Here is a 14,803-nt window from a genome sequence, read left to right on the forward strand (position 1 = left end):
CAGCAAAAACGCAGCAGATTATATCTAAATAACTGAACACAGCATCAAATCTGTACCAACAAATCTGCTGCGTATTTGCTGCGTATTTGTTGCGTATCTGCTGTGTATACGGTGTGTGGGTTTGTACCCTGAACTGAATTTTCTCCCTTTGTGGCAAATTCATCTCCTGTGCGGTGATCTCTGGCTACTGTTTTCACATAAATCTGTCAACAGTTTCAACCTCACACACAGGACCTTGCTTAATTTTACCTCACACAACACTGACTGGACTCCCTTCTTAATTACTGTTAACTCCCTCACTGCTAGACAACTAGCAATGATGTGTGCTGACACTACTGGAATTCTCTAACTGCCAGACAGAGGTAATTATTAACCCTTGACAGTGACAGACATGCTTACCCTGGGCCACATAGCCATCTACATAGATTAGAGAGAGAGAGAGAGAGAGAGAGAGAGAGAGAGATGAAACAATGGTTTCCTTTCCCCTATACTGATCTGAAGGCTGTCACTGTTCTGTTGTTTCCCTGCCCCTTAGCCAGGTGCTCATTGATAGGGATAGCAGGGACAGATATGAGGTATTACAGCTTGGCTGGCAACAGAAGAGACAGATAATGTGACTTTGGTTGGTTGGGGTCTGGGTGCTGAGACCCTGCCAACCACTAGAATGAGAGGGCAGAAGCGTTCAGCAGCACACGCCCTGCCCCTTCTTTTCTGCTATACGGAGATGAATTCTGTAGACTGCTAATACAAGCAGTCTATGAAATTGTAATGGGAGCCTATGAAAGTTCCATATGTTCCATTATAATTTAGTAGATTGCAGTGAGAGCGGAGATGAAGGGGCAGAGCAAGTGCTACTGAGCACTTGTGCCCCTTCGGTTTAGCGACCGGGGGGGGGGTTGTGTCTCAGCACCTGGACCCCACCAGTACACACATTTGACATGTCAGAAGTTTTTATAAACAGTGTGGATTTACATAAAATAAAATACATCTCCCCCCCCCCCCCCCAAAAAAAAAAAAAAAAACAAACATTTACCAAACATTTAATGGCCTGGCTGCAATAACATCTTGTCATATCCTAACATCATGCATTAATACTCATATTACTTATACTGAAGCAGTACTATGGTTGCATCATAGTTTTTGTCCTATTGCTTTGTGTTAGGCTGGTATATATATGCCCTGGTTTTGCACATGAAAGGATTGTTCTGGTAACCATGTGCACAGAGCTCTCTGTGCGTATACAGTGCTATTACTTTGTTTACCAATTCAGTGGAAGACGCTCGTCTCTCTCCTCCCACCTTTCCATCAATTATCCACCTGCTACAAGTCATGTGAGCCGAAAACTGACCTGGGAATCTGAGACCAGGGAGAAGAGGTTGAATTGATACAGGTGTAGGGAGGGGCAGAACCATGCTAGTGTGCTAGAGATCACTGCAGTACTAGGAAACAGCAGAAATCACTAATTGATTTTCTTATAGAGAACATAGATGGAATTTTAGCGTTTAGATGAATTGTCTGAGTTTGTGACTTTCATTGCATATTGTTGATATACACAAAGAAATTTGTTGGATGGTTTCATATAGTGTAACTAATCACAGCAATAGGTATGGGTTAAAAGACCTTCACAGATCCACAAACAAGTGCCTCCAAGGCAGGATTGATTGCCTCAAGTGGCCACAGAGTGAAGCCGATTGCCTCAGGTGCTCAGATTCTCAGTATTTCCATCCCTTTTTTGCCTTTCCCCTTGCATGCCTGCTTCTCTTGTATAATGCTGCGTTTACACGGAACGATTATCGTGAGAATTCGCACAATAACGATCGAATACGAACCATAATCATACGTGTAAACGCAGCGAATGGTTAAACGATGAGCGAGAAATAGTTCATTTTGATCTTACAACATGTTCTTAAATCATCGTTCGCAAAAAATTCGCAAATCGTTCCGTGTAAACAGTCTTTCACCGATTTAACCTATGTGCGAGATAGCCTTAAGAGATTGCAAAACGATTTTTCCGTACGATATATCGTTCCGTCTAAACGCTGATCGTTATATAAAAAAATTGTTACTTCGAAATGGTTAATAGTACGATCGGGCGAATTATCGCTCCGTGTAAACGCAGCATTAGACTGACAGCATCTCTGCTATCTGTTGAAGTGGAAGAAAATACTTGGGGTGATCAGGCCTACTCCATGGGTACTGCTTCTTTGCATATACAAATTAATGTCTCACAAACAGACATTGCTTCTAACCTGGCTCTGTGATTAGTCATACTACATGAAACCATCTGTCAGATTCCCAATAAATGATACAGCTAGATGACACACTTCTTGGTAATTCTTATGTATTGCACCTATTATAATATTTCTTGTTTTAATGACAGATACTAGAGGGGGACACTGCTATTATCACCACCGAAGCCCTGCATACTGTTGACGATGACTCTGCACCTGAAGACATCATATATTCTATCATTCCTCCATCCAACGGAGATTTGATTGTGAGGGGATTCCCTGGAAGAGTTTTAAACTTTTCACAAAGAGATTTGGAACTGGGAATGGTGCAGTTTGTGCACAGAGGTGAGATACCTTACCTACTAAAAGGTGTAGGTCTATTTATATGCAGATCTTCTCAGCCACCAAAATATAGGTACATGGGCAGCTGAGATATGGTAAGTGTTATTGAGATCAGATGACCATGGGAGGGCCATAGTAAAATAATAATATGGGAGCAAGCCCCAGCAGGTAACCTGTTGTTCAGTCATTGAAAAATCATATTAGAGGATAGGTAATTGAATTACAGGAAACAGGGAAGAAGGGTAATGTGATACACATTACCAGATGTTTCAGAATTCTCACAATGCCTCCAAAGCCATAACCTGTGCAATATCTGAAGAGACTTACGGTTCACTGAATAATAGATGTCACTTTTATTCCAATCCACACTGAAAGCTTTTGTTCACATAGGCAATGTCTTTACAACCCATCATTACCCTTGGCCATTATCAACTGCCACAAGATTATTTAGCTCATGGTCACACCAAATTCTCATTGTCATCTCAGGGCTCATATATTCTGCTTACTGAAGGCCACTTGAACATTCAACAGTGCAAACATGTATGGACATAGGGAGATCTGAGACGATAGCTGTTATTCAATTGAACATTTGGCTGACCGCTATTGGCAGGTGTATGGTCACCTTAAATGGTCAGTTGACAGGGCCCACCATGCACAAGAGTTTATGGCATTATGTATCTTGCCGTCACTGCTGCCATTTCCTCTCTGGCCCTGCTCCGCTCAATGTAATATAGGGAGTTAAATAGGTCATGCAGCACTCACTGACTGTATCCTTCCCACCACTGAAAAGACGGTGTATTGTCAATTGTCTAAAGGCCCTATTCCACGGGTCGTTTAGAGGAGCAATATCGTTCGTATTCGGCCGATAACGGCCGCTACGAACGATATTCGTCCCGTGCAATAGAGTGCAACAATCAGCCGACATCGTTCATGTCGGCTGATCGTTGCAGTCGCTTGTTTTTCAACATGTTGAAAAACAAGCGACTGATATAGCAGCGATCTGCTGCCGTCGCTCCGTTGAATAGGACCGTCGGCAGCAGATGCTGCTATATCCTATGGGCTGCCCGGACGATCAGCGATCCCCCGGGCAGCCCCCCCAGCAGCTCCCCGCCGCCCCTCCCGCACTCACCCGCTCGCTGCAGCCGCGTTGAATAGCGGCGGCAGCGAGCGGGGAACGAGGAGCAAACGAGCGCTAATAGCGCTCGTTTGCTCCTACAAACGACTCGTGGAATAGGGGCATGACCCTCACAGGCCATTATTACTGTCTGCTCAGCCAGTCAATGAATGGAGCGGCACCATCCCGCCCCAGTCACTGACTGGCTGAGTGGCCAGTCTATCGTGACGTCAGCTCTGGTGGAGATCCCAAAGCAGCGATCAGGTGCTGAAGAGGCACAGGAAGAGGTGAGTTAGTACCGTTTGTTATTTTTCCCCTGTGCCCTGCTGTTTCAAGAAAAATCCTGAGGCTGGACTTCTCCTTTAAATAACTGATAGGCAACAATGTAAAATAATTTTAAAAAGTCCATTATTTTCATTCATTTTAGGAGAGTTGGATGGGGGATTCCTCTTCAAAGTGTCTGATGGAGAAAATGAATCAGAACAGTTATTTTTTCGTGTTCAAGCAACACCATTCAAAGTCACTATGGAATCACTACAAAACCTCATAGTGTGTCCACGTAAGTAACTAACAATTTTTAATGTCTCAATAAGAGACATGTTATTTCTTCAACTAGAATATTTCTTCTTTTTTATGCTAGGTTCCCATCAACAAATTACTAAGCAACATCTGAGTGCATTGACCAATGAGCAGGTGGGAACTCAGCCTGTACTAATGTATCATATAGAAAATCCACCACAGATTGGGAAAATTGTACAAAGAGGGAACAGCGAGGTGTTGGCCAATTTTACTCAAGAAGAGGTGAGTAGTGTATTCTGGTCATTTGCACATCCCCCATTATTTCAGAGTCTTAAAATACAATATTTTTTTTGCATTACAGGTAGATGCAGGCTTAGTGTTTTATCAACATGTGGAGTCATCTACCCCATTTTGGACTGCTCAAGATTTCTTTTCATTTCACGTGCAATCTCCACGTGCAACTTCCCAGCAATATATATTAAATGTGACAGTGACATTCCAGGGTTCATGTCCACAACTGCATACAAAGCTCTGGAGGAACACAGGTAAGACTTATGGCAGTTGTATCTGCATCCATTGCAGATACTGGTCACACATCCTTATGAAGTGTGATCTGTAGGTATGGACGAATGAGATGGTGACTAGTGTTGCATAGAATTCTCATAGTTGCTATCAGTTCCATCAAAATAGAGCACTGTTACCTCATCTTGTTTGCAACTATTATTGTCTGTGCTAGTCACACAGGTTAATCTATGCATCAGAAAATTCTTAAAATTCAACTAAACTGTGACTATGTTCAAAGTTCAGCACATGCTGTGGGTGTAGTTTACAAAGTCTGTGTGACCTGCTTCACATAGAACATTTACAGTAGTTCCTGTCATACAAACAGCAAGTACTGGTCTGTGATAAAAAGGAATAGTTTGCAATAAGTATGTGCTTTGTGTAACAAAATCAATTCAAACCTATCATTTGTAAAAACTTTTGACATGTCAGAAGTGCATATCAGTGGGGTCTGGGTGCTGGGACCCCCGCCGATCACTAGAACAAAATGGCAGCAGCGCTCAGCCCCTTCATTTCCAGTCTCCCTGCAGTTTACTGAATTATAATGGAGCCTATGGAACTAGCCAGAACTTTCATAGGCTCCCATTATAATTCCATAGACTGCTTGTATTAGCAGTCTACGAAATTCATCTCCGTATAGCAGAGAATAAGAGGTGGAGCGTGGGCTGCTAAGCGCTTCTAGAGAATAGAGATGAGCGAACCTCGGGCATGCTCGTGTCCATCCGAACCCGATCGTTGGGCATTTGATTAGCGGTGGCTGCTGAAGTTGTTTAACCCCTTGCCCCAAAATGACGTCCTGGGATGTCATGAAATGCCAGTGCTTAATGCATCATGACGTCCGAGGACGTCATGAAAGTAAACAAGCACTGTGCAAAATCGCACAGTGATGTTTACTGTTTCTGGGCACCGGCAGGACCTAGGGTCTCCTAGCAACAGCCAGGAGACACACCTGAGCCCCGACGGTCAGTTTAACCCTATAGATGCCGTGGTCAGTACTGACCGCGGAATCTATAGGATTGACAGGAGGAGGGAGCTCCCCCTGTCACCCATCGGGACCCGTGCAGTGTGATGGGGAGTCCCGACGTGTGGCTGAGCCTGCTCATAATCAGTGAAGCATGGCCCCCGGCGTATCTGCAGATCTGACCCCCGCGCCGTAGATATAGGAGTGACAGGAGGAGGGATCTCCCCCTGTCACCTATGGGGACCCTCACAGCGCAATTGCGGGGTCCCGATGTGTCCCCCAGCTTGTGGAATCAGTGCACCAGTAACTGCTTCTGTGAGATCGCGCCGAAGGCTCTGTCTCACACACTAAGTGACAGCCTGTCAGATCCTGCGGCGCGATCTCACAGTAGCGATCTGTGCAGTAGTTACTGTAGTGTAGTGTAGTAGTAGCAGCAGTTACTGATGCAAAGATTCTACAAGCTGGGGGACACATCAGGACCCCGCGATCATAACTGCTGCTACTACTACACTACACTACAGTAACTACTGCACAGATCGCTACTGTGAGATCGCGCCGCAGGATCTGACAGGCTGTCACTTAGTGTGTGAGACAGAGCCTTCGGCGCGATCTCACAGGCTTCTGCAGTTACTGGTGCACTGATTCCACAAGCTGGGGGACACATCGGGACCCCGCAATTGCGCTGTGAGGGTCCCCATAGGTGACAGGGGGAGATCCCTCCTCCTGTCACTCCTATATACTACTATATGTACTCAGCGGGAGGGGGGGGGGGGGGTGCGGGGGTCAGATCTGCAGATACGCCGGGGGGCCAGGCTCAGCCACACGTCGGGACTCCCCATCACACTGCACGGGTCCTGATGGGTGACAGGGGGAGCTCCCTCCTCCTGTTACCACTATAGATTGCACACATCCGGACCCTGTGATAGCTAGTATAACACATAGTAGTACATCAGAATTGATATGTGCTATACCTGTCAATGTCAGGCTATAGTACATAGCAGTACTGATAAACTACTATTTGTTATACTAGCTATCACAGGGTCCTGATGTGTGTGTGTGTGCTTGCACTGTGTACCTGCTAAACATGGCCCCCAGTATGGTAACCTGTGAGATTGCGCCACAAGCTCTGTCTCACAGACTGTCAGTGTAAAACTGACAGGTATGGCACATAGCAGCACTGATGTACTGCTATGTGCTATACTAGCGATCTAACAATTGCAGCGTTTAGTCCCATAGGGGAACAAAATAATAAAGTGAAAACATAAATAAAATAATAAAGTAAAAAATGTAGATTTTATCTTTCACGGGAAAATGCTTAAGACTTTCCTCCAACACCTGTGAGGTCTAAATGCTCATTACACCCCTAGAAGAATTTTATGTGATGTCCAGTTTCCAAAATCGGGTAATTTCTGGGGGGTTTCCTCTGTAATAGCATTATGGGGGGTGCTGCAAACGCATATGGTCCCTAAAAACTGTTTTAACAAAATATGTGAGAAGAGCATCTTTCCCCAAACAACAGTTTATGACCCACATAGGGTACTGCCGTACTCAGAAGAAATTGGGGAACACATTTTTTGTATTATTTCCTTGTCTGTCTTATTATATTAGAAATTTCAAGCCAAAAATGAATTTTACTGGAATATTTTTTCCATTTTCATTGCCCACTGCTAAATACTTTCTCCAAACACCTGGGGAGTGCTTATACTTACTACACCCCTGGATGATTAATTTGAAGGGTTTAGTTTCCAAAATGGGGTCACTTGTGGGGCGGTCCACTCTGCTGGTACTACAGGGGCACTCCAATCGCATGTTGCACCCAGAAACTGCTCCATGAAAATATACACTGAAAATGCAAAAGGACACTTCTTCCCTTCTAAGCCCTGCCATATGCCCAAACATGGTTTATACCCCCATATGGGGTATTTTTGTACTCAGGAGAACTTGCGTTACAAATTTTGGGGTGCATTTTTGCATATGTTCTTTGTGAAAATATGAAATTTTAAACTAAAAGAAAATATTAATGGAAAAAAAGCCGATCTTTAATTTTTTATGTCCTAATAAGAAATGCTTTCCTCAAACACCTTTAAGGTCAAAATGCTCACTACACCTCTCAATTAAATCTTCGAGGGGTGCAGTTTTTAATATGGGGTGAGTTATGGGGGTTTCTAACATACAAGCTGCTCCAATTCACTTCACAATTGGACTGGTCCCTAAAAAAATAGATTTTTGAAATTTTCATGAAAATGTGAAAATTGCTGATAAACTTCTAAGCCTTGTAGCATCCTAGAAAAATAAAATATGTTAACCAAATCATGCCAGCACATAGCAAACGTATTGCTAATGTAACTTAGTAACTCATTTATGTGGTGTGACCTACTTTTTTAGAAGCAGTAATTTTCAAAGTCATACTAATGCAAATTTTTCAAATTTTTCATAACATTTTGCACTTTTTCCCCACAAAACACCAAAAATATTGACTGATTGAATACAATAACATAAAGTACAATGTGTCACGAGAAAACAATCCCAGAATTGTGAGCATACGTTGAAGCATTGCAGAGTTATAATGAAATGAAGAGAGACAGGTCAGATTATGAAAAATGAGCTTGGTCATTAAGGCCAAAACATGCTGCGGAGGCAAGGGGTTAAAGCTCTAAGGCTATGTGGAAAACACGGATATAGTTATTGGCTGTATCCATGTTTTCCAGACAACCTTAGAGCTTTATCCAACTTCAGCAGCCACTGCTTATCAAATGCCGAACACTCGGGTTCGGATGGACTCGAGCATGCTCGAGGTTTGCTCATCTCTAATAGAGAACAATTTAACTACCAGTCCAAATAATAGTAGAATTATGTTGAGTACATACCGTATATTCTCCCATGCATGGGAGAGAATGGTTCTAGTTCTAGTGATTCTAGATTCCATTTTTGTAGGGCATGTTTCAAATAAATCTGGTAATCTGCTAGCTACAGATTACTTTGACAATTCTTGGTCATATTCATGAGACTTGTGTTTGTTCTGGGTAATAAGTATGTGCACAGATTCACTGTAAAAATAAAGGTATTGTTGATTTTTATGTCTTCACAGGTCTCAGTATTCAGCAGGGTGGTTCTTCAGCAATAACACTAAACTCCCTTGATGGTTCCAACCTTCTGGCAAACTTCTCAAAACTCACACATGATATTGTTTTCTTCATCACCAGTTTTCCATCACATGGTCATCTCTCTATTAATGGGGTCTCTCTTAACGCAGAAAGTCCATATTTCTTACAGTCACATTTGGAAAACGGAAGTTTGTTCTATACCAATACCAAGTCTGAGAACCTTGCAGATAGCTTTCATTTTATGGCCCAATTAAGGCCCAAATCCAATTCTTTCCATGAGTCCAGTGAAATATTAGCCACACAAGAAACCTTTAATATAACCCTCACTAGTGCACCCATTATACCTTCTATTATAGCTCCACCAAAATCAAAATTACATGTATCAGCGGGCTCATATATTCTACTTACTGAAGACCACTTATCTTTAGCTCACTCCCTTGCTTCTCCGGATAACATAATTTACACAATACTGGATTTACCTCTAGGTGTATCAGTGGAAACACAAGGAAACCAGTCTACTCAAGTTCTGCAGTTCACACAAGAAGATCTTGCCAAGTCAAACCTCATCCTGCTGGCTAACCAAACTGCAGTTTCAGGAGAAATCAGGTTTAATATAACAGATGGTCTACAAATTCCCTTTCTAGGAAATCTGCCAGTAAGAGTCCTCCCAAAGTATCAGGCTACTCTTGAAGTCAAACAGATTTCTGGAAGGTCCAACCTCACAATAGGGCATATCTCACCAACAGTGTACAACATGAAAAATATATATATGTATAAATTAACAAGAAAGCCAACTTATGGCCAGGTTGTTGTTGCCCATGTACCAGTGTCAGAATTTCAATGGGTCCAGGTAAACAACAATGAGGTATCCTATGAATTTACCAATTTTCTATCCACCCAAGATGAATTTGAATTTGTTGCCATCTCCGACCTGTATGAAGACTTTATTGGACAAGTGTCTATACAAGTATCTGCGACAGTGAAGATGGGAGATAGGCAAAAGTGGCCAAGAGGATGTACAGTAAAACTAGGGCCTGAAGTTATTGATGCAAGTGAACTTGGTGCATCTACAAAGAGCATCCCACAGTTTATAGTACTTCGCCATCCAAGAAAAGGGAGGTTGGTGAGATTTTCTTATGAGGGTGGCAAAGGAGACAAGACAAGCACTAATGTCTTTACACAAGGGGAGCTAGAAAGTGGACTTATTGGTGTGGAGTTATGGGAAGATGACCAGAGTGGTCCAGAGATACAAAGTGACCGGCTTAGTCTATTGGTCAGTGCCAGTAATGTGCCTCCAGCTAATGTTACTGTAAGATTCAACACTCTACCTTACAATTCATCTAATGCTGACCATGCCATTCTGCTCAGTTATCCAGAGAGCTTGTCAACCACCACAAATCCTCCAATATCAAGAACTGTGGATACCACAAAAGGGATGTTTGTCACAGATATACATGCTACAAGTTCGGAGTCAAGCACTCTTTTAGAATCTATGATCACCGAAGCAACCATACAACCAGAAACAACAACAGGCTTTATTTCAAGTGTAACCAATTTAGTTGCCACAGTAAACATGGTTCCAGGTACAAATTCAACACAGACACACACAAGTGTGACTTCCACAAAAACTCTTTTAATTTCAACAAATTCTACAGATTCTAACACTTTATCACCAGATGCCTGGATGTCAACAGAATACCTAAGTGAAATCACTACTCAAGATTTCATGTTAAACATGAGTATAAATGCATCCAGTTCACCTAGCCCAGCAGTGGAGGGTACAATCCTTGGCTTTATGAGCTCACACATGTATAGCATTGTGCTTCCTGTATGTCTTATATTGCTCTTAATTCTGCTTGGTCTTCTTCTTGTGGCTTACTTTGTACGCAAGAAAAAGATGGGAAAACATCATGTTCAAAAAGCAGCAACATCTGCATCAAAGACTGAGAATGGAGCCTCAGATAGGCAAACATTTCGTCCAACTGAGCCCGATAGAGGTTTCCCTCTTTGTGATGTTGGAGATGATAGAGGCAATGGTGCTACTGGGCAACCTGGCAGCCAGTATTGGGTATGAACACAAAGAAAGCTTCTCTGTGTTGGTACCAAACGCGGGATATTTCCTCCCAACAATACTCAGGGTGGAGAGTGGGATAAAAAAACTTAAGTACTCAGCACTTTTCAGACAAAGGCAGTGCTCTGTTATGCACGCAACATGGTATAAGATTTGTCTTATAACTGGGACGCATTCTATTGGACTCAAAATTTAAAGTGTAACTAGCTTGCCTATGCACAGCTTCCTGGCTATTGGAAATGTGCATGGTATTTTCCTGCGGGTATGTAAAATATATGCTGGAGGAACATTATTTTGCAGAGCAGCAAGAACACATCCATCTGGGCAATATTGTGGCTTCCATACAATTTATTGCAGAGGTCAAACCTGCATAAAACTATGCATATTTATATTTAAATTGCAGAGGAGGAAACCTTTGCGTATCTTACAGCTGTCTACTTTGTATCTGATTCTGCTAAAGTCACTCCATCACTTTTATTTAGGTTTTTTTTTCTTTGTTTCAGTTGTGGGACTTAAAGTATTGCAAGAGTCCATTGTTTGAAAGGAGACAGGGCAGCCTGCCATTGTTTCAGATTGTGCCGGACGCAATTGTCTTCTACACACATCAAGTGTCACTGCCAGTGTCACTTTGTATTAAGGAATGTTATGTGACTAAAACGGTAAAATGATAGACAGCTGCAGGCTCCAGCAGTAACTGATCAGTGCCAAAATATATATTAGCCCTAATATTTAGGCTGTCAAAAGGTTAATGTAAACTTTGAGCTGTATTATTAGTGTATTTAAAATATGTGTCTGAAATGTATACATTAAAACAAAATGACTGACATGATTTATAAAAAAAACAACACATTTTATAAAGTTGTTTTTTTTTTTCTCATTTCAAACACTTATGGCATATCCTCAAAATATGCTATAGATGTATGGGCACCAGCTCAGGAACCTAAACGTATCTCTAGAACAGGATGCCTCGAGCACTGTCTGGCCTGGTTATGATGGTCAGGGATGGCTGGGGTAAGGAAAAAAGCAAAGCATAGTGTTTAGCGTTACGTTAACAGAGTTATGGGAGATGCATGGCACTGCAAGCCACCCCCATCTGCTGCAGCCAGGTTGGACAAGGTCCAGAGCCCCCATTCTAGAGGCAGATGCCAATCCCAGAAAAGGGGGACCTGCATCTAATAGACATTTACGGTTTGTCTTGTTGATGTGCTCTACATTTCAGGGAAGGGAAAATGGAACTGTTTAGGAAAAACCAGTCCAGGATAAGTGAGTTATAGTGTTAGACCATAATATTTCCAAATACGCTTAATCAAATTGTGTTAATTCACCAACCCCTGCATTGGGGTTTTTACTCCAGAATCTATCATATGCAGCCCTGTTATCATTCCACATTGGGATTACTCTTATTAAAAAGATCCTAAAGAAAGGTATCTATAAAAAAAGGGAAACACATTTGTTATGTACCAGTGATTACTACTTAGCTGTTGAGGACTGCCGCCATGCCTACATAGGTAGCAATTACAAAGTACGTTTTTGGGCCATATAAGTAATGCTCATATTGTTTACTAATATGGCAGGAAACAGTGATCAGAGCCATTTAGTAATGTATTTATAGATGTAATAGCGATTTTATAGTGACTAATTCCCTTTAATTGTAACTATGTTTGGTCCATGTCTAGACCAATACTGCTTCTGTGCAGGACTCAAAAATGTGATCATCAATGAACACGTCTGGCTATACGTCAGCATCCCCTTTTTTGACAGGTTGCCCAACATATGCCAGTGGGATCTGCTACCAGGATGATGGTATTCATACACATAAGATTTAAGCTGGGAATATTCTTTGTAATGAACTCCCCATACACATGTATTCTTGGTTCAGTACGCATGTAATATGTATGGTGAACATAACAGTATCCATAATTTTATATTCACAACCAGTTTATTTTACAGGAGAGCTCAATATGTCCTCCTGCATTCCAAGATATGCTTGTAACGCAAAATATAGGTTCACCATGATCTCCATTAAATTGAATAGTGAAAAACTAACTACCTCAGTATATGAATCACCAAGAAAGCTTAATAGAGGAAAAAAAAGTAATTTATAGGTCGAAAAACAAAAGTAAATGTTACAGATCAAACAGTTATTTTTTTATACAACACTCCTATACATGTAAGCTTTTTACTCTACTTAACCATGGGAAAACACTGTATTCAGCAGAAATCATATGATATACTTGTATATTTCTATTCATTATAGATTTTATACTATGTGATACGTAACTAGATAGACAAAATTTTCAATGTCAAAGTAGCTAGGGTATACTTTCAATTGTCCCATTACAGGTTAGAATAAAAAAGGAACTGACTGGCCACTAGGATGGGTACTGACATCGCTGTTGACTTTAGTATTGATACCCAAGGCATTGAGTATGTATAGCTGCTCTATAGCATTCAGCCATCATCCTAATTTATTTCTCTTCATGCATTTCCAGGGCCTACCATTTAGCAGCAAGCATGTTCATGCATAGGCTGCCAGTACATCAAGGCAATCACATTTTTCTCATCTCATGTTCTCTATATCTGCTATTTGTATGTATTGTAAACACATATGACAATCTCAGTCTCATCAGCTTACCTTCTGCCATTTTAATAAAAATGTAAAAAGCCTGTGATGTTGTGTGTCAGTCATATCGAGATACCATGTAAACATAACATGCCAATCAAACAGAATATAAGAAATTTTCATTTACATTACATGGACCGATATTTGGCCCATGCTGGAGCATCTTTTTTTTAAAAAACATTTAACACCTATTCTTTGCACCTCCACCTCAGAAGGGGGGAAGGCTTACTGGAAAGGGCCATGATTTGGATCAAAATGGGGGTAGCGCAAACTAATTTCTCGATGTGTTCCTATCCAGAAATACACACTTCTGGCCGCAGAGAGGAATTCACTGCTCGGGTCAGCTGACACTGTGACAGTTACACTTTAAACTAGACAGTCCAAGGCCCCTTACACACATCAGCTCTGGGCTCCATAGTACAAAGCCAGGCGACCAATAGATCACACTCCACGAGCCACCCAGTCATGGATGGTGCACTTGTGAAGGGGTCTATGTAGCCCAAACTATAATCCAGACCGTATAATGGTTGGTCCTAATTTTTTTGCCATCCAGGCTGTGAGCAAATGCATGGACAGTGCATGGTCGTGTGCATCGAATCACAGACTTTAACGAGTCCTATACTGTCAATACTAGTGGATTTACTGCTTGTGGTACTGACCAGATGTGCCGGTAATTAAATACAGGGTTCGCGTTTGTCCGAACACGGTCATGCTTGAATTTCACTCTAGTAGCACATGTAGTATAGGCCCATATTACAGATTTGTAGGCGCTCCATGTACCTCTTACAAAGGTTTGGCAGCACATGGAGGGACTGTATGTGTCTATATAATCTGTGTGCACTGTATTATGGTTTTGTAATATGGTTGTGTGCATTTCATCCTTAGAGTGGGTTCACACATAACGAAATTGCAGCGGATTTCACGCTGCGAGTTCACAGTGAAAACTGCTGCGATTCTCCTCCTGTCAGTTTCAATAGGATTACATACTTACAGCGGAAATGTCATCCCGCTGCGAGTATGTAAGCGGCAGCCCTCTTAACCAATCCCCCCCCCACACACACACACACGGCCTGGTGCATACATTACCCGGTCCTCACTGCGGCTTGTTCTGTGGCTCCTGGCGTCCTGACATCACGCTCAGTCAATCAGTGCACTGCGGTGAGACAGCGTGTGTGAACATAGTGCTAAAGGTTAGAAGACTGAATTTACCTGTATAATGGCATCTACTTAGAATACGTATACACCACAGTCATGATGAATTTTGAGTCATGTGAGTG

The 14,803-nt window shown here is 42.0% G+C and overlaps 1 protein-coding gene across 1 annotated transcript in view; it reads left to right on the forward strand.

Annotated features, from left to right (window-relative positions):
- CSPG4 (chondroitin sulfate proteoglycan 4) overlaps positions 1–13,565 on the forward strand; it is a 74,441-nt gene extending 60,876 nt beyond the window's left edge. The window contains exons 6-10 of the mRNA XM_069981303.1: positions 2,381–2,576; positions 4,115–4,246; positions 4,328–4,488; positions 4,568–4,751; positions 8,817–13,565. Of these exons, the coding sequence (XP_069837404.1) occupies positions 2,381–2,576; positions 4,115–4,246; positions 4,328–4,488; positions 4,568–4,751; positions 8,817–10,906 (2,763 nt within the window). The 3' untranslated portion in view covers positions 10,907–13,565. The remainder of the gene's footprint in view (positions 1–2,380; positions 2,577–4,114; positions 4,247–4,327; positions 4,489–4,567; positions 4,752–8,816) is intronic.
- Positions 13,566–14,803: the final 1,238 nt, after the last annotated feature.

This window comes from Dendropsophus ebraccatus, chromosome 1 (assembly GCF_027789765.1).
Source record: "Dendropsophus ebraccatus isolate aDenEbr1 chromosome 1, aDenEbr1.pat, whole genome shotgun sequence".
NCBI lineage: Eukaryota > Metazoa > Chordata > Amphibia > Anura > Hylidae > Dendropsophus > Dendropsophus ebraccatus.